The 20016-nt window shown below is 42.6% G+C and overlaps 1 protein-coding gene across 1 annotated transcript; it reads left to right on the top strand.

The window, feature by feature from the left end:
• The first annotated feature begins 111 nt into the window (after nt 1-111).
• On the top strand, nt 112-19064 carry LOC135197895 (uncharacterized). The gene is made up of 3 exons (XM_064225113.1): nt 112-197; nt 463-574; nt 17758-19064. The coding sequence occupies exons 2-3, from the start codon at nt 463-465 to the stop codon at nt 18204-18206; spliced, it is 561 nt and encodes a 186-aa protein (XP_064081183.1). The 5' UTR covers nt 112-197; the 3' UTR covers nt 18207-19064.
• The last annotated feature ends 952 nt before the right edge of the window (nt 19065-20016 follow it).

Here is a 20016-nt window from a genome sequence, read left to right as displayed (position 1 = left end):
GAATATATGGCTTTATTGCACAAAGCTGTTGAGTCCTGCTCTGTAAACATATAAGTGACAGTGACGAAACGAGACAAAAGAATGAAGATGTTTTTTTTTTTTTTTTTTTTGAATTTCAGGAAGACTGTCTTATATGGAAACAGTTTTTCCCTGACAAAAATGTTTATGGTAAAAGAGGAAAATTTACATTAGAGAAGGTAAAGTAAATGCATTTATTCTGTTTCATTTAAAGAAAAATATTTGTTAAAAGTACATTATAGATATTGGTTATATTTTTTTATCACATTCGTTTGGGAATCATTCAGACAAGTTTGAGTGTGTAACTCATCTATTTGTGTCACTTACAGCTTGTAGTTTCTTTCCATGATACTAATTGGTAGGAAAAACTAAGAAAGTAATTTTATATCAACAGTACTGAAAAAATTATACCTTGTTTTTATTTGGGTACAATTCTTGTTCCAGATGAATTTTCAAGATGCTGTAGAAGAATTCTTGAACGGAGCAGTAAAGGACTCGGATGCAAAGTCAAGTAGAATACAAAAACTCACTGATGATTTGGGCAAAAAGTCTAAAGGTAATTTTAAACTGTAGTAGGTTAAAATTCATATGACATCTGTACTACTACGGTAATATGTATACTGATCTTGTTTTTATGATAACTTAGTACAGAATTATGAATACTTTGTCTACTCTTCAAGGTTTTGTTTTTATTTATTTCACAGAATTCCTTAATAAATGAGAAAGACATTACAGTACTATAATATTTTTATATTTATAGTACTTGGTATTTATTATGCATAATTTGATATTTTTTTAATATTCATGTATAAGCAAGAATAGGTACAATAATGAATAATTTTATAAGCCTTTCCTTAAGCATTGTGTGTTATTAACGCTAACTGCTGAATTGTATATGAACTCCCTGTGCAAGAAAATTCCACATTAGCTGTTTCACGCTCTTGTGCAGAAGGCTCAAGAGCCGTCTGTCAAGCTTCAACACACTCTACACTATTCAGGCCTTATCTTGCGCACACACTCATTCTTCCTGATGTTAATACCCTTTATTTTTTCAATAACTTTTCTGTGTTATCTCTTTCCTAACACTGAAGATTTACCACATGATTTTTTACTAACCTATCATTTTCCATTATATTTTAACCAAAATAAACGATCTCAAATGACTCTCCATCATTTTCACATTCTCTTAATATTTTTACTTCTTATATACATATATCTTCAGTTTTTACACTAATGTTCTACACAAAGTTCATCTTTACGTTTTCAAATTTTTATTTCATTTACTCTCAACCTCCATATTTTATTCACAGAAAAGGTAGTTGGTTCAATCATAGGAGGCGCTGTAAGACTTTTCACCATCTTTTGCACACTCCCTACTGACTCCCTACTTTACACATTTGGTGACTTCCATCTTTTATCCTGACATTGTTCATTACATATACTCTTTAATATGCATCATAACTTCATATCTTCATTGCCACTATATTCCAAATGATCTAATAATCCCACACTTCATTCATGACCCATTTTACCCATAACTCCCTGCGTACTTCTGTTGGCAGCATCCACTTTTTCTCCTGCTGCTGCCTTGCACACCTACATCTAACTGACAGCATCCACTCTTTTTTTTTCTTTTTTTTCTGCTGCCTAGTTGTTGTGCAGATGTCGCCTGGAAAAACTTCATATCATGCTGTTGTTGAAGCTTCTTTAGTATTTTCTGGTTTAATGGTTGATAACTACAGCTTATTTGTTGATTGTTCAGCTGGATTGTTGTAAGAATGCTGGTGCTACATAATTTTTTCTCTTAGAAAGAATTTACCAGTCTAAATGTCCTGGGCATGATTGAGCATGTGTTACATCTACTTTGCCTGTGACTAGTAATTGTCATTTTTTTTTTTTTGCTTCCTTCAGAAGCAAGGAATGCTTTCCATCCTTGGAGCTATGTCAGTTGTGTCTTGGTTGCTCGCCCAATGGAAGTATTATTAGTCAAGGAGGGAACCCCATAGGCCCAGAGAAGCCCAAACAGCTGCCATCTTGTTTGATTGAGAATCTGAAATAAAGAAAGCAGAAGGCATAGCCTCCTCCCTCACAGGCAAGGACATTGTATCCCGTGGGAGAGAGGGCTATATTAACATAATCTCGGCCTGTGCAATTGCCAATACTTCCAACGACAAATCAATGGAAGAAAAGGAAGGAGACTGTGGTACAACCAACACAGAGGGAATGTTCTGGAAGAAGGGGATGCTGAACTGTCCAAATGAGGAGGCGAAAAACCCTCCCAAGAAGGACAAGTAGATACTCTACGATGTCCCTCTTCTTGTAGAATGCCCTCCACTGCGACACAGGCCGGGAACAACATTCCCACGCAAAGGAATTAGTAACGGTACAAAAAATTAGATTGGACACTTACTGCATGTAGTATAGGGGTCTGTAATGACAGCGGCCAAAAACATGGAGCACAGAAATCCCTGAATGCCTGGGCACATGTGTTGACGAGGCCTAGAGGAATTGGAGGACTCCATGATAATCAACAAGGCACACACAAAAGCACATTAAAAACAAAGAAATCATGGGCAAACAAAGTAACCAGCTTTGGAAGGAGAGCGCAAAAGTCTCTCCTAGGCAGTCAAAGCGTCACAGGGTTCTATGCCTGGTCAGTGACCAGCTTCCACCTTGTATACACAAGTTGCCAGATGCCACAGATTCCTTGCTTTACAATCTTTAATTGTTTTTAACTGGTTTCCAGCTGGCGCAAGAAGATTATGATATTGTTAAGACCTCAGGTTTGTTAAGTATGAAAAATACAATTTTGTTCATGAAACTTACCTGACAGATATATATATAGCTGTATTTCTGACGTCCGACAGAATTTCAAAATTCGCGGCACACGTAGTGGGGCGGGCCAGGTGGTAGTACCCATTCCCGCCGCTGGGCGGCGGATATCAGGAACCATTCCCATTTTCTATTCATATTTTTTCTGTCGCCGGTGCTGCAAACATCTGTTTACAGTACCTCCGTCTAGGATTTTTTCATTATCTCGCATAATATTATCTGGATTGACTTTTGGTATCGACTTCTGGATTGTTGGATTGGCACGCGGAATAGTGGATTGGTTTTTGATTTTGGATTGGCTTTTCTAGATTTCAGTATGTCTGGATCAAGTTCGGGAAGTTACAGAGTGTGTGTGAGGAGTGAATGTAAGGTGAGGCTTCTTAAACCTTCAGTTTGATCCTCACCACAGTTTGTATGGATTGCAGGGGGCATGTTTTGGGCGTGGAGCTGATGAATCGGTGCAATGAATGTAAGGATTTGGATGATGATAAATGGAGGATGTATGAGACCTATCGGCGTAAATTAGAGCGCGATAGAGTCAGGAGGTCTTCCTCTAAGGGCAGCTCTACTAAAGGTAAGGATAGTAACATTTCTCCTCCTCTAACACCAGTAGATTTTGCCCAACCTAATCCTGTGTTGTTGCCTTCGGGCCCCAGTGCTGTGTCTGGAGAAGGTAACACCCACCCTTTCTCTGATTCTAGAGTCTATTCGTGCTCTCGAATCTAAAGTGTTGGCCCTAGAAACCGGCCAGTGAAAAGTTTGTGTCAGTGCCCCTAGTGTTGTGGAGGGGGCGTCAGATCGGCCCACCTAATGCCTCTAGGCCTAGACCTCTAATCGGACTCCCAGGACTCAGGGAGTGGGTATGTCGAAAGCCGCAGGAGGGTTACGGGGGCTCCCCACCGATCTGGCGTCCCTTCGGCAGGCCTTGTTGCTAAATCCCAGGCTGCCAAGGAGCGCGCACGAGCGCGTATCCTGAAAGATTGCTTTTCGTCCTCCGAAGCGTCCTCCCCGCGCAAGGGGTGGAGCGCTCGGAGAGACTCGCGTCCGTTGAAAAGGGACTTTTCGCTTTGAGGGGGGGGGGGACGCTTCACGTCCTATGTCTCCTCTTTCGTCAGAGGACGCTTATGACGCCTTTCCTCCCCAGAAGAGAGGAAGCGTTCTACGATGAGGACGTTAGTTTCCAGCACAGGCGTGTTCACCTGAGAGGCAGATAGCTGTACCTGCTAGAAGGAAGGAGGCGTCCCCTCGCCCCTCGCCTTCTCGCAGTCTCAGTCCTGCCCCTTCTTTTGCTCCTTCGTCACCTACGAAGGATATCCTTGTGTCCCTTCAGGACCAGATTACGTCGCTGATGGCTCAGAGGACTTGCCCAGCAGCAGTCGAGTCTAGGCGTAGGAAGGACGTTCGGCTGCCCGTCAAAGAGGACGAAGCGGCCTTCATTCTCTCTCAGCTCGCTCGTCTCTCTCTCCGCCTCCGGATCGTCAACGTTCTCGCTCTCCTAGCAGATCTTTACTCGCCTCAGGGAGAGGGGACGCTCGTCAGGACGCTCGGCGTGCGAAGCAGGACGCTTTGCGCTCCTCGGCAAGCAGCGGTTTGAGGACGCTCGGGCAGGACGCTCGGCGTGCTAGACAGGACGCTTTGAGCTCTGCTTCAAGACTCTTTGAAGGACGCTCGGGTCAGGACGCTCGGCGTGCGAAGCAGGACGCTTCTGGTCGATAGTGCAGGACCGCTTTTGGAGGACCTCTCACGGATACGCTCGCCGTGTGAAGCAGGACGCTTTTCGAGCGAAGCAGGACGCTTTGGAGCCTGCAAAGCAGGACGCTCGCTCTTCTAAGCAGGACGCTTTTGGCGCTGCTCTTCAGGAAGCTCGCTCTTCCTTTCGAAGGGGAGCTTCGGTTAAAACAGTTGACTTGACTTCTAAGGATGCTTCTCTTTCGGAAGATGTCCGTGCATCTAAAGAGCAACGTACGGCTGCTTCCGTACCTGTAAGGGATACCTCCAACCAACGGAAGTCTTTATTCAGGATTGAGCCTAAGGGACTTACTCCCTCTCCTGATAGGCGTTCTCCAGTTCCTCTTAGGGAGGAAGGGGAGCATAGTAGTCCGGGGAGTTCCGTAGAGGAAGAACAGCCGGTAGCTTCAGCTGTCTCGGACTACAAGGTTCTTGTTAGGCTGTTGCGTTCAGCATTCGGAGACAAGTTCCAGCCTACAGCACCTAGGTCTCCTCCCTCACAACTTTCGTCGTCCAAGACCGTAAAGACCCCTGAATTCGTCGAAATGAAAACGTCTCTGTCGACCAAGAGGGCGTTTAAGAAACTCCAAGACTTTATGTCCAGAAGGAAGGATCAGGGCAAGACCACTTTCGCCCATCCACCCTCTAGACTCGCAGGGAAAGGAGGAGTTTGGTATGAGACCAAGGAGGATGTCGGGATAAAGGTCCCTTCGTCCGCGTTGGGTGACTTCTCCAGTTTAGTGGACGCCCAGAGGAGGTCTTCCTTAGCGTCGGCTAAGGTGACCTGGACTCCAGTTGAGACTGACCACCACTTGAAGGGTCTTCTTCGTACCCTTAATGTTTTTAATTTCCTAGACTGGTGTCTGGGAGTTTTGGACCGTCAGTCTAGAAGTCCTGATTCTCTCAGTCTGGGGGAGCTGTCCAGCGTGTTGTCATGTATGGACAAGGCCGTCAGGGATGGTTCGGAGGAGCTAGTTTCGAATTTTGGAACTGCTTTCCTAAAGAAAAGAGCGTTGCTGTGCAATTTTACGGGCTAGGTGCGGATAATCTTCTCCAGCTCAGAAAGCGGATTTGCTCTTTGCGCCTCTTTCGGACCATCTCTTCCCCCAGGCTATGGTAAAGGATCTTGCACAGAGTTTGCAAGAGAAGGCGACCCAGGACCTCTTGGTTCAATCTTCAAGACGTCCAGCGGTTCCTTCCACGTCAACTTTCAGCAAACCCCCGAAGAAAGTCAAACCCTTTCGCGGGGCACCCCCCTCGAGAGCAGCTCCCCGAGGGAGAGGTTTTTCAAGAGGAAGAGCTTCATTCAAACCGAAAACCAGCAAGTGAAGATCTCGTCCTTCAGACACCAGTCGGGGCCAGACTGGAATTCTTTGCGGAGTCTTGGAGGCAGAGAGGAGCGGACCCTTGGACCTTGGACCCTCAAGATAGTATAACCGGGGGTGGGTACAAGATCCCTTTTCTTCATCCTCCCTCCTTGACTTCGACTCCCAGAGACCTCTCTCCTCATTATCAGGGAGAGAAGAAAAGGGTTCTTTTCGATCTCTTAGACCAGATGGTCGAAAAAGAGCGGTGGAACAAGTCCTGGACCTAGAGTCACCCGGGCTTCTACAACAGGATTTTCCTTGTGCCAAAGCAGTCAATCAGGTTGGCGCCCGGTCCTGGATGTGAGCAGGCTAAATCTTTTTGTAGAAAAGATAAAGTTCAGAATGGAGACGCCTCAGTCGGTGCTGGGAGCATTGAGACCTGGCGACTGGATGGTTGTCTCTAGACCTGCAGGACGCATACTTCCACGTCCCAGTCCACCCTCGTCAAGGAAGTACCTGAGATTCGTCTTGGACAACAGGGTTTGGCAGTTCAGAGCCCTTTGTTTTGGTCTCAGCACGGCCCCAATGGTTTTCACAATGATTATGAGGAATGTAGCGAAGTGGCTCCATTCGTCAGGAATCAGGATCTCCCTCTACCTCGACGATTGGCTGATCAGAGCGTTGTCGAGGCAGAAGTGTCTGAAGGACCTTCAGTTTACGCTAGCCCTAGCAAAGTCTCTGGGTCTGTTGGTCAACACCGAAAAGTCCCATCTGACCCCGACACAGTCCATCGTGTATCTGGGGATTCAGATGGATTCAGTGGCTTTTCGGGCGTTTCCATCCCAGGAACGTCAGCGACTGGGGTTAGAGAAAGTCGCAGCCTTCCTAGAGAGAGAAGCTTGTTCGGTAAGGGAGTGGATGAGTCTGCTGGGCACCATTTCCTCACTAGAAAAGTTTGTCTCGCTGGGAAGACTGCACCTCAGGCCTCTTCAATTCTTCCTTGCGGAAGAATGGAAGTCGAAAGGGGACCTAAATAAAAATGCGATCCTAAGGATCTCCAACGATGTAAGAGTTCACTTAAGATGGTGGCTCGACCCTCAGAAGTTACGAGAGGGCCTCTCCTTAAATCTTCTGAGCCCCCGACCTAGTGTTGTTCTCAGACGCTTCCACTTCCGGTTGGGGAGCAACACTAGGGGGGGAAGAAGTGTCAGGCTCCTGGAGAGGGGAACAGGTTAGCCTGGCACATCAATGTAAAGGAACTGGCAGCGATATTCCTGTCGCTGCAGTTCTTCGAAGAGAAACTGTCAAGCAAGGTTGTTCAAGTCAACTCGGACAGTACCACAGCCCTTGCGTATCTAAAGAATCAGGGAGGGACTCGCTCCAGATCCCTTTTTCTCCTGGCGAAGGAGTTCACTATGGGCAGACGCAAGGCACATCAAGATCCTGACAAGATTCGTGGCAGGGGTTCAGAATGTCAGGGCGGACCTTCTCAGCCGCCGGAATCAGCTGCTGCCAACAGAATGGACCTTGCACAGGAAGTCTGTCAAAAGTTTATGGAAATTGTGGGACGTCCCTCTAGTAGACCTGTTCGCTACATCGAGGACGAAGAGACTTCCTCCTGTATTGCTCCCCGGTTATGGACCCGGGGGCAATTGCAGTGGACGCGTTGCTCTGGAAACTGGACAGACCTGGATCTTTCTTTACGCCTTTCCCCCATTCAAGATCATGGGGGACGTAATGAGAAATAGTTCGCAGCGTCAGAAGGGACAAGGATGACTCTGATTGCTCCAATGTGGCCAGCAAGAGAGTGGTTCACAGAGGTCATGACGTTCCTTGTGGACTTCCAAGAACGTTGCCCTGGAGGAGAGATCTACTCAGACAGCTCACTTCAAAAGGTTTCACCAAAACCTCTCCGCTCTGGCCCTGACTGCGTTCAGACTATCGAAAAGCTGGCCAGAGCGAGAGGCTTTTCAAAGGCAGCTGCGAGAGCAATCGCTAATGCTCGAAGAGCCTCTTCAAGATCTGTCTACCAGTCTAAGTGGTCTTCCTTCAGGGCATGGTGCAAGAAGGAAGGAATTTCCTCTTCCACGACCTCTGTGAATCAGATAGCAGATTTCTTTCTCCATCTAAGAAATGGTGCAAAAATTGGCAGTTCCTACAATCAAAGGTTTATAGGAGTATGTGTCTGCCGTTTTTCGCCACAGAGGAATGGACCTTTCCGACAATAAGGATCTGCACGATCTCTTAAGGTCGTTTGAACTAACCTACCAAAATTCCACAAGCAAGACCGCCCTCATGGAATTTAGATGTGGTATTGAAACATCTGATGCTTAGTCCCTTTGAGCCTCTCATGAAGCTTCTCTAAGGACTTAACGAGGAAAACGCTTTTCCTAACTTCTCTGGCGACGGCGAAGAGAGTTAGTGAAATCCAAGCGTTCAGTAGCCTAGTGGGGTTTCAAGGAGACAGCGCTGTCTGCTCGTTGAACCCTTCTTTCTTGGCTAAGAACGAGAAACCCGTCTAATCCTTGGCCAAAGAGCTTCGATATCAAAGGAATATCGAGTCTCGTGGGTCAAGAACCAGAGAGAGCCCTGTGCCCTGTCAGGGCTCTCAAGTTCTATGTGAATAGGACTAGAGAGATAAGAGGTCCCTCAGGGAATCTCTGGTGCTCGGTGAAGACCGGATTTACCAATTGTCGAAGAATGCTGGTTGCTTTTCTTCTTGAGGGTGACGTCATTAAAGAGGCTCATTCATCTTGCCAGAAGACTGATATGAGCCTCTTTTTAAAGTGAAAGTCACGAGGTCAGAGCCGTAGCTACCTCTCTTGCCTTCCAAAGGAACATGTCTATCAGAGATATTCTTGATAGCACCTTCTGGAGGAGCAATTCCGTATTTCGCCTCACATTACCTCCGGGATGTGAGGACGATTTACGAAGAACTGTAGTTTCTTTGGGTACCTTACATTTCGGCAGACAACAGTTTTGGGGGCTTGAAATGGTAGACACTCTCTCCCTATCCCTTAGCTTAGTTAGGTTAGTTTTTTTGTGTTTTGTGGTTGATGGTGAGATCTTCTGTGAAAATCTCCCATTCCATAGTGTTAATATCAGGGGTTTTTTTTTGCGTTAGTTGGTCAGGTGGTGGTCGGTTGCTGTGTTACGGCCATATGTTTGCCTAGATGGTCCTTGTCACATTGTGGTCACGCCCCCGTTGACAGAGCATCCAGAGAGCACCAGCACTACAGGTCAACACCTGGCTGGCAACTCTGATAAAGCATAAGCAGGCTTTTGGTGCAGTAATTCACATAGTCTACTTTGCTATCAGGTAAGGAACCAATAAGATAATCTTTTTATTTTATTTTAAATTTCCTAAAAATCCTAGTCTGTCTCTACCCACCATCCGAAGGTGTGATTCAGCTATATATATCTGTCAGGTAAGTTTCATGAACAAAATGTTATTGTTATAATACAATTAAGTTTGTTCATACTTACCTGGGCAGATATATATACTTAGAGTGCCCACCCTCCTCCCCTCAGGAGACAAGGGCCATGAATAAATATGAATAGAAAATGGGAATGGTTCCTGATATCCGCCGCCCAGCGGCGGGAATGGGTACTACCACCTGGCCGCCCCACTACGTGTGCCGCGAATTTTGAAATTCTGTCGGACGTCAGAAATACAGCTATATATATATCTGCCAGGTAAGTATGAACAAACTTAATTGTATTATAACAATAACATATTTATTAAATATTTGTCATTTTAGTTGTGCAGAACTATCTTGATTCTCAGCCTGAGTTTGTTTGATGGTGCAGGTCACCCTGTGCACCATTTGGTGGTGCTCTAGGGACAAATAGTATATATTCCTGTTGTCCTTTATCAGGTAGCAGGCATGCTTGGCTGGTTCAACTTCCATTTCTAGTCATGAAATCAGTGAAGTTGATCATGTTAGATCACTTTTTGTGCCTTCAAACCGTGAATCAGTGTCTTGGACTTGTAGACATTTTTCCTGATCATCTGAAAGGGGACAAGTTAGGCATATCTTCCATACTTGAGTAGAAATTCCAACTTGTCCTACCATGGATTTTGCTGGATTTAGCAGCTCCTTTCCCATAGAACCCTTGCATGCTGAGTTAGAGAGGCTTTTTTTTTATAGATAATTGGGTTCATTTATGAGCAAAATGGTCATGGGGGTCATCAGTAAGAACTAATTGTCATCCTCAGTTTTTTTGTAACTCCATTTAGTGCACCTTGGTTTTTGCCCTAGAGTCTGCAGTGTCCTTTTAGTTGCCCTTTGTCCCACCTACACAGGCATTATGGGAGGAGATAGATTCTCAGGTCTCCAGATCAAAGGAATTCTTCATCCTCCATTCTTTATGCCAAACTCCTTCCCCCACCTTTGTCATGGGAATGGAAATATTATGTCCCAGAGGATGCTGAAACTTACTCCATATAGGAGGACCTGTCAGTCTATACAGGAACAAATTCACATGGAAGGAATTTCTTTTGCCTCCTCCAAAGCAGTAGTCGTGGAGCTGGTTGCCATGGCTTCATTCCAGGTTAACATCATGGTTGAAATTTTTGCTTAAAATGATGACAGACATTCCCTTTTCTGAAGTACAGTGGTTCCCCCCTATTTGCGGGGAATGTGTACTAGACCCCCATGCAAATAGTTGGAGCCCGTATAAAAATGCTGAAAGCAACCTATTTTGTTGGTTAAAACTCAAGAAAAACCCACTAAATATTTTTATACTTGCTTTTTTAAGTTTTATCACAAAAAGTGCATTATGATGAAATTAAAAAAAAAAAACAGGAATTTCTGGATATTTCACATAGAAAAATACCGTGAATAGGCGAATTTTCCGCAAATAAGGGGTAAAATGTTCCAAGAGAATCCGTAAATGTGTAGTCCGCGAATCCTGAGAACGTGAATCTGCAGGGTCCACTTTATCTTAGGAGGAGGAGGAGGAGGAAAAGTCCCAAAATTCCCCTTACCAATCTGGAAACCTGTGGCTTAACATGGTCTCAAAAAAGGTATGATGGTGGTGTTGGTTCATTTCAAGGCAATTTATGATCAAGACGAGTTTCATTCTTTTAGGAACAGATCAGTTCTAGGTTCTGTCTTTATTCTTTTATTGGTTAAGGTTGAGATGGTGTTTGAAAAACCAGGAACTAAAGCTCAGGACTCCATTATCCAATTTGCATTTTCCCCAGTGGTTCCTTTGGGATCCATGAAGTTTTTTTTTACTGCAACCAAGGCTTTTTGTGGGCAGCTACATAATCAACAATGGCATTTGGAAAATGGTAAAATGTAGGACCAATCATATTCCCAGGATCTCTCTTGGGATCAGAAGTCCTCGTGTCCCTTTTCTTTTCCAGCCGAACTCCTTAAGCTGTATTGAAAGATATCTTCAAATACCCTTGGGACATCCTCAACAAAAGCGTTTGTTGTATAAAAATGTTGGTGTATTTTAAATGTAGTTATACAACAAATTTCTAATAATGATAGAAAAATTAATAAATTTTTTTCATCATGTCCCTCCAAGTATTTTGTGCCCATAAATAATTTTCAAGAAGTTATTTATATTCCTGTAATTTTCAGAACTCCAAAGCGCAAAGGATTAGCAGCAAAAAAGTTGCAAGAAAAAAGGAGATTTTTTTTTTTTTTTTTTTTTTGAGAAGGAGATATACGGGAAGTGTGCTTCTATTATTAATACAAAGAAACTTCGGATTAAACATCTAATGAGTAGCCAGCCTTGCCAGCCTTCAACATCAGGCATGTATCATTGAAAAATATGTTTATAGGTTGTAATATCACTATAAGCACCACTTCTCTTTCATCCTATCAGTGTACTGTTGATAAACACAGATATGCCATTTCATTGACAAAAGCAGTTGTATTAATTAATGAATGTTTGTGTTCAGTTCTTAGTGCATTATCAGTACAGAATTTTTAAAATCTCGTTCTTGCTCATTGTGGGTAAAAAATTTTTGTCACATCCTCTCCTACAAGAAATGCTAGTTCTTGGTTCCTTATACTATGCCAAAACAAAGAATCCAGGAACCTCCATAGCACCTCCCTCTCTACTGGCTAGAAACCATGTCAGTCCCACATGATAGCTTCTTTGTGTAATGTCTTTAGCCCCCAAAGAATCTCTGTAACAGGTCCACATTGTGCAGGGTGTGAAGATGTGAGAATTAGTACCATTTGGATTTTTTTTTTTTTTTTTTTTTTTTTTTTTTGCCATTCAAGTTGTGTGACAAGTACTATTTTCTGTAAAGTCAAAACCCTAGCTGAACAAAAGAAGGTGGCAGCATTTCTACTATCGCCCATTTTGGTGTTATCTTGAGCCAATGATCATGATTTAGAGAGAAATCTTAAGGGGTATACCATCCAAGCTAACTTATCTTAGTAATATTCATGAACAGATTAAGAAAACAGTAAGTATTTAGTATGAAACAGGGTAGATATTTTTTGTTTTAATCTATCCACAAAGTGAGCATGAATGTGATATGATTAGCTTAGAGGCTCTTGTGCTGTGCTGTGTTGGGGGCAGTGTGATGATGATGATGTTAAGTACTGAGCAGAAGACTTTGCTAATGCTTTAGTATGATGATATTGGTCTATGTCATTGTAAGTTTTCTAGATAGTATCTATTGAACTAGCTTTATTAACAGTTTTGTGGTGGTTTCATATACGCACCTGTTGTTTCTAAATAAGAACTGTACTATATTAGTACTAGTATGTTTTGCTTGATCGTTTTCTTAATGGTTGTATAATTTTGCAATTTCCCCCAAGGCAACATTATGGGTAAGTCAGATTAGGTTTAGGACTAACATAGGATACAGTTTTGTAATGGCAGATGTGCAAGTGACTCAGTCATGTGCATTACACTTTGGGTGTCTGATTGATCCACCTATCCATGTAGAGATCCCTGACAAAATTTACCACCATGCAGTCAACGTTAGTTGTTAATGACAGTAATGTTTGCAGGAAAGTGATATTCTAAGTCTCTCATGGAGAAGCAAACAAGTATTAGATGACTTAGGTCCCTGATTAACGGGAATTCTTGCATGCATGAATGACCATCTTCTGCTATGTCCGCTCTGTTTCATCACCTTCGACATTGCTAGTATTTTTCCACAGAGATATTTATTGGACTCTTTCTTTTTCTGTTTACCGCCCTGTAACGGAAGTCTGTAATAGTCCACCGCTGCTTCGCACTAAGTTATGAGGAATGTTTTCTTCAGACATCGGAGTTTGTCTGCAGAAAATTTCTCGTATTCCTAGGTGTGCAAGTTCTTTGTTCACCCCGAATTAACAGATGTATCGGAAGACATCGCCTGTTCCCCTGGACTGACAGTTCTGCTTTCTATATTCAGCCCATGAAAAGCAGTTCTGCAGGCAGTACTTCCGGAGTTTTTCTTTGCTGAAAAACGATCAGCTTTCATAGCTAACGACTTATCATCGGACAGCATCGATTTAGAGGTTAGCTTTTTTCAGTCCTTGGTAAGCACAGGTTCAGAATTTTGAGAATCTTTCTCGATTCGACTGTGAAGTAAGTTGCTTTTCTCTGTCCTCCTTCGTCTTCTATGGCCAATATAGTGTTGTTTCTCCTTAACTGAGATTCAACTACTATGAGAAGGTTTTGCCTTCAGGAACCTCGGTCTCTTGAAGGCATTTGACTTTCTCCTGTGGGGCTCATGCCTTAACAGAATCGTCACCTTCTCCGTCCGACATCGGTGACAATCAGATATAGTCTTTCGGCTTAACCCTTCAAATATGATGGTCAAGTGACTTGCTCGGATATGAATCTTCGTCTCTTCTTGAGCAATTTTCCTCGATACTGTACGCAGTCAGTCGGCAGCTGTCAGAGCGCCCGAGTCAGTAGCGCGACACGGTGTAGGCCTAGTGTTGTTCTCTGACACGTCAGAGTAGCGGGGGAAGCAGCACTAGGGACGTATGAAGTGTCAGGCATCTGGAAGGGGGACCAGGTTAACTGATACTTCAACGTGTTTCAACTGTATGCAATCTTTCTGGCTCTTGAGTGGTTTCAGTATGAAGTCAGAGACACGGTGGTCCAAGTCAATTCAGACAACACCACGGCTTTGACATCCTTCAGAAAACAAGGAGGACACATTCCTTCTCCCTTTAGGAGGTAACAAGAACCCTTCTTTTGGACGGAGGAGAGGGATCGCGCTCCTTACCAGATTTATTCAGGGAGAGAGAGGAATGTGAGGGCGGACCTGTTTTTGAGCAAGAGGAACCAAGTCCTTCCTTTGGAGTGGACTCTCAATCTCGATGTGTGCCTAAGCCTATGGGCCCTGTGAGGCAGGCCACATGTAGACCTGTGCGCCGCATATCAGAACAGAAAGATTGGACAACTTTTGCTCCGCATTTGATTACCCGAGAGCAATAACATTCGCGCTCTCCTACTGGACTGGTCAGGCATCGAGGCGTAGGTCTTTCCCCCCACTCTAACTGGTGGGGGAATTGATGAAAAAGTTCCTGTCCTCTACAGGGAAGACTCTAACCCTTATCGCTCCCTTTTGGCCCGCTTAAGAATGGTTCTCAGAGGTTCTGGAATGGATAATGGACTTCCCCAGATCCCTTCCACTAAGGAGAGATCGGCTCAGACTACCCCACTTTGAGAGCTTTCTCAAATCCTCCCCGCTCTCTGCCTGACTGCCTTTTCAACTTCGAAAGACTCGTCAGAGCGATAGGATTTTCGCAAAAGGCTCCAACATTACGGGTGTACCAGTCCAAAGTGGGAAGTCCTTTTCGGGACGATGGTGCAGGTCGAAGAAGCTGTCCTCTTCCATTACCTCGTGACCGACATTGCTGATGTTCTTCTCTTTCTGAGAGAAGAATCTCCCCTACCGGTATCCACAATAAAGGATATAGAAGCATGCTCTCCGCCTGTCTTTAGAGACAGAGGTCTAAAGATAGCGGAGGACAAGGATCTTCATGATCTCATCCGGTCCTTAGAGACCTCCAAGAGAAGTCCTCACTTTCACCTAGTTGGAATCTGGACTTGGTTCTCAAATTCCTCACATCCAACAAGTTCGAGCCTCCCCATCAGGCTTCTTTTAGAGACCTGACGAGGGAAGGTGTTTTTCTCTTGGCCCTCGCAACTGCTAAGAGGACAAGTGAACTTCATGCCTTGCACTCGTGTCTCGGATTTTAAGGAGACTCGGCAATATGTTCTTTTTAGCCATGATTCCTGGCAAAGAACAAAAACCCCTCAAACCCTGGCCTAGAAGCTTTGAGGTTGAGGGACTCTCCCCCTTGGTAGGGATGGAGATTGAGAGGTCTCTTTAAGCCAGTCAGGCCCCTTAAGTTCTATCTTCAAAGGAAGAAACAGATTAAGGGTAGCCTAGAGAGTCTCTGGTGTGCGGTGAGGGACCCAAGAAGACCCATGTCTTTAAACGCCCTGGCCTTCTTTGTGAGAAGTGTCATCTCTGAAACACATGGGGCGTGCGATGACGACTCCTTCAAGCAGCTTAGAGTAATAGCGCATGAGGTGCGAGCCATTGCAACTTCTTTATCTTTTTGTAGGATTTTGTCTATGAAGGACATTCTAGCTGCCACGTACTGGAGATGCAACTCTGTCTTGCATCCCACTACCTGAAGGATGTAAGAGTGACTTACGAGAAATGCTTCTCGCTGGGTCCATACGTATCTGCGGATTTGGTGCTGGGACAGGGAGCTGATGCCGATCCTTAATTAATTTTTAGAATTTGGTGTGGGGTTTTTTAGGGTTGTTTGAAAGAATGTTCGGGGTAACTTCTTTCAATCTTTTTGCTAACCCGGGTGTTAGGATCAGGTGGTCGGGATCGGTGTTGTGCTCCTTGATTATGCCTTTAGGCAAGGTGTTTTGTCATATAAGTGGATTAGCACCCATTGACAAAGATCCTCAGGATTCTGTCGAGTAAGCGGATAAGACCCCATTGACAGATCCACAAGAACTCTTAGCATAAGGTCACTACCTCGCTGAGGCTCTTGAGGCGAAGCAGACTCCTAGGCAGTAGCCATGAAGTCTTCCGCCTTACCAGGTAGGAACCAAGGTTTTTTATGTTTACCTACAACTTATGTTGTTTTCCTGTCTATTTCAGTAGTTAGCTGTCTCTTGCCCACCACCAGGGGTGCCAATCAGCTAAGTATATATCTGACAGGAAAGTTCATGTACAAAAATGATATTGTTATGATACAATAAAGTTTTGTACATACTTACCTGGCCGAATATATACTAGGAATGGTTTCCTAGTCCTGCCACCCAGCGGCAGGGCGGTAGATCACCTGACCTACCTGTAGCGTGTGCTGCGAAATTTGAATTTCTGTCGGGAACGACGGAGTCTAAAGCTAAGTATATATCTGCCAGGTAAGTATGTACAAAACTTTATTGTATCATAACAATATAATTTTTAAAATATTTCTGTCCTTCCACGGGAACTTGTAAATTAATATTTCCCACCCCTTGCAGGCCTCTTTTCCCCATGGCAGTCGTAAAAAAAAAATTCCACTAATTTTTACAGTTTATAAGCAATTTCTTTCTAATCTTTTTTTTTATTTTGTCAAATTGAAATTATGTACAGCTTTAATAGTATCATAAAAAGATAAGAAATAAAAACTAGGAACAAATTCTTAGCATATTTATTTAAAATATTTACAATGTATCCTTGGATGGAAATTTCTCAGCTCACACTCTTATAGGATGATCTGAAGAGTTGCCAATGGTGATATATATGGAACTAGGAACATTTTTCCCACAAAATTCATTCAAACTGTATGGCGCCAGCCAAATCTTGATCATATATCTACGATACCAGTTCAGTACCCCAAAACTGTATGTGGACTGGCATGGCATCACAGAAGGAAGCACATGATGTTTGTCTATCTCTTCACCTTTTCAGTAAGATGCCAAGTTTGGAGAGCCACGGGTGGTACAATGTACCTGCAGCACCCACCACTGCCAGTGGATGGGACATGGTTTTATTTCAGTGTAGGTGTCATTGTTTTCTTGGTTTTTATTTGGTACTATGCCCAAGGCAACGACAGGTACCTTTCATGCTTTGCTAGCAATCAGAACACTTCCCCAGCTGCAAAGTTCCCCCTGAGTAGGAGGCAACCCATGGTATTGCTCTTCCACTTTGAGTTAAGTTGAGCACCAACCACCAGGCAGTATCCATCTGCAGTAACACTCTTAACTGATAATTAACAACAAGCAATGTTTTCGATGCTAGCGGCATTTCTATTTCATTTCACTTCATGACTTAATGTTTTGGAGTAGAATATGTCCATGATCCCACCTCCTTTCAATTTGGAGTCAGCTTTGTAATTATGTACTGGGTAAGTCACTTATACAAAAATGATATTTTTATAATAAAGTAAGGTTTTGTATATACTTACCCAGTAATTACATGACCAGAGCCCCTACTTCTCCCCTCTGATAGACATAATGTGTAAAACAGAATGAGGTGATTAGCTAAGTCGTCTTAATATTGCCGTTAGGGGTTGGCACTATATACATACACTGAGAAATCGAAGCGCTACCTGCAAAATTTTAATTTAGGTTGCCATTACAGGGAAACTATAGCTCTGTAATTACTGTGTAAGTATATGCAAAACCTTATTTTATTACAAAAATATTATGTTCAGTTTAACTTTCATTTAGGCCATCCCTGTGAGAGTGAAAGTATTTGTCTGGATGATTGTTTGAACTACGTAATAATAATAATCTTTTTATTAAGACTGGTATATACAAGCTGAAAGACTGAACCCAATAATGCAGCTTGTTTTTATGTTCATACTCCTTGTATACATTACCTACAAAAGAATTAATGATTTCATACTTATTGATATTTTATGTTTTCCAGAAAAGCATGACACAGCTGTAAGGAAAATACTGACCAGTGCAGAACCTGTAAGTCAGTCAAGCATACCAATGAAGTCAGATTGTCAAGGTAGTGATGGTTATAGTTCAGACACAGATGTTGATGACCCTGATAAGGAAGATATTGATACTGATGAAGAGAAATTGCAAAGGACAACAACACAGAAACACAAGGTAACAAGGAAACGTGTAAAGCTCCATGAACAATTTAATGACTCACAAGATAGCTTGTTTAATGATAGTCTTGAAGCTGAGCTATATTCGACAGATAATGCAAGTAAAAAGCAAAAGGTGATAACAGAAAAACCAAGGAAGAGTTTAAAGGAGAGAGGTTCCAATGGTAAAACAATTCATTCTTTGCCTGAAGTTTCATCATCATCAAATGCTGTTGGAGCTGACACACAACAAATATCTATTGAAGATATATTCTAAAGTTACCTAATTTATTAGGATACTGTGTATCCAGTCTTAAGATTATTCCTTTATGGGTACTAATCAGTTATCCAACCCAAATAATTGTAGAATACCTTTACTCATGCATCAAAAGTTTACTGCATCCAGATTTCTTGATGCTTACCCTGTTTAAAACCAATCAGTTTGCAATTGTGGAGAATTGTAGAGATCATGGTAATTATGCAATGCACATCACTGCCAATATACATAATAATTATGGATGCCAGTTTTTAAGAATGGTTTTGTTTTACAACTAAGAGATTTATATGTATGTTAACCATAGGGTGGTAGTGCCGTCAGTGTACTTCATGCAGTTTGTTTTACGATGAAGAGATTTATACAATGAAGAGATTTATATGTATTTTACCCATAGGGTGGCAGTGCCGTCAGTGTACCTCATGCGGGCACTGTAGCATTACTCAAGGTTCTTTGCAGCATGCCTTCAGCCCCTAGCTGCAACCTCTTTTATTCCTTTTACTGTACCTCCTGTCATATTCTCTTTCTTCTATCTTACTTTCCAGCCTCTCCTAGCAGGTGTTTCCTAGTGCAACTGCGAGGTTTTCCTCCTGTAACGCCTTTTAAATCTTTTTGCTGTTAATTTCTTTTTCAGCACTGAATGACCTCACTGGTCCAGTGTAGCCTTTGGCCTAAATTCTAAATGTATTTTAGATGAAAAGTTATAAGCATTTGGATACTCTTTTATAAGAAATGTACTATAGCTATCATAGTTTTAATATAAACAACTTTGTTAGTTACAAAACTGTCATGTACTAAACTTTGAAAACCCGAATCATAAAATTTTACAGAACTTAATAATAAAGTTATTTTTTGATCTTTGCTCACTTCCTTCATATTTAATCTCCACACTTTTATGTGACCCATTTTATCAGTATCTTTGTCAGTCTGCCCGCACATGAGACACTTTTAGTGGAGGGTGGCTACCATTAAGAGGTCAGCCACTTAGTGGCCAGCTGATACTATCATCTCATACTGTACCTGTAGACAAAAAGTTATTTGTGGCAGCCGCAGATGAATTTCATAACAGTTTCATCATGGAAACCTTTGAAATTTCATGTGTCTGCACTATGCTACTGAAGAGAAAGGAAAAGAACAAGATACGTAGACAGAAGTACTGGATACATCCAATAATTGGCGAAAGACTGCTATAGGGAGAGTTCCTCATATTTGAAGACCTCGAGTCTTGCCCTGAAAAATTATACAGCTATTTCAGGATGACTGAAGAAACATTAATTTGATTACTGTAATTGGATCTTTAATATCCCATCAGGATATGAGCATGAGGAAATGAGTGTCAATAGAGGAAAGGCTGTCGGTAACTTTAAGGTAAGCACAGAGGCCTAGTTGCATATTGTATATTTTTTCTTATTACATAATTCAGCATTCTCTTGAAAATTACTTAAACATTACATAGAAATCAGGCTGTATTTATGTAAATTATTTTCAGAAAGAAGACTATGAAAATACTACAAACCATTATATCTAGCTTAATTTCAGTGTACAATCTACTGGGATTAAGAAACAAACCATAAATTTTCATAACAATGCTGCAGTAGCATCTGGTTGATTTTTTCAGGTCTTTGAATTGTAGTGTTATTTGAGTACAGTAAAGTTTAGAACTAATAAGCAAATATATTTTGCTTCAGTTTTGGATGATTTTCATAATCATGAATTTGATTTCAGGTTACTTTATACCAAAGTATTTTGGAGTGAAAAAGCTTTTGATACTGTATGTTTTATAAAATGTACAGGCCGTTATTCTTAGTACATT

The sequence above is a fragment of the Macrobrachium nipponense genome, chromosome 21 (genome assembly GCF_015104395.2).
Source record: "Macrobrachium nipponense isolate FS-2020 chromosome 21, ASM1510439v2, whole genome shotgun sequence".
Taxonomy (NCBI): Eukaryota; Metazoa; Arthropoda; class Malacostraca; order Decapoda; family Palaemonidae; genus Macrobrachium; species Macrobrachium nipponense.
The sequence above is the reverse complement of the archived record's forward strand: the minus strand, read 5'-3'. Positions and strand labels throughout refer to the sequence as shown.

Excerpts from the sequence above, each read along its gene's own strand:
- LOC135197895 (XM_064225113.1), top strand. The coding sequence starts at position 463 with ATGAATTTTCAAGATGCTGTAGAAGAATTCTTGAACGGAGCAGTAAAG. Across the intron at positions 575-17,757 it reads TTTGGGCAAAAAGTCTAAAG|AAAAGCATGACACAGCTGTA; the intron begins GTAATTTTAAAC and ends TATGTTTTCCAG.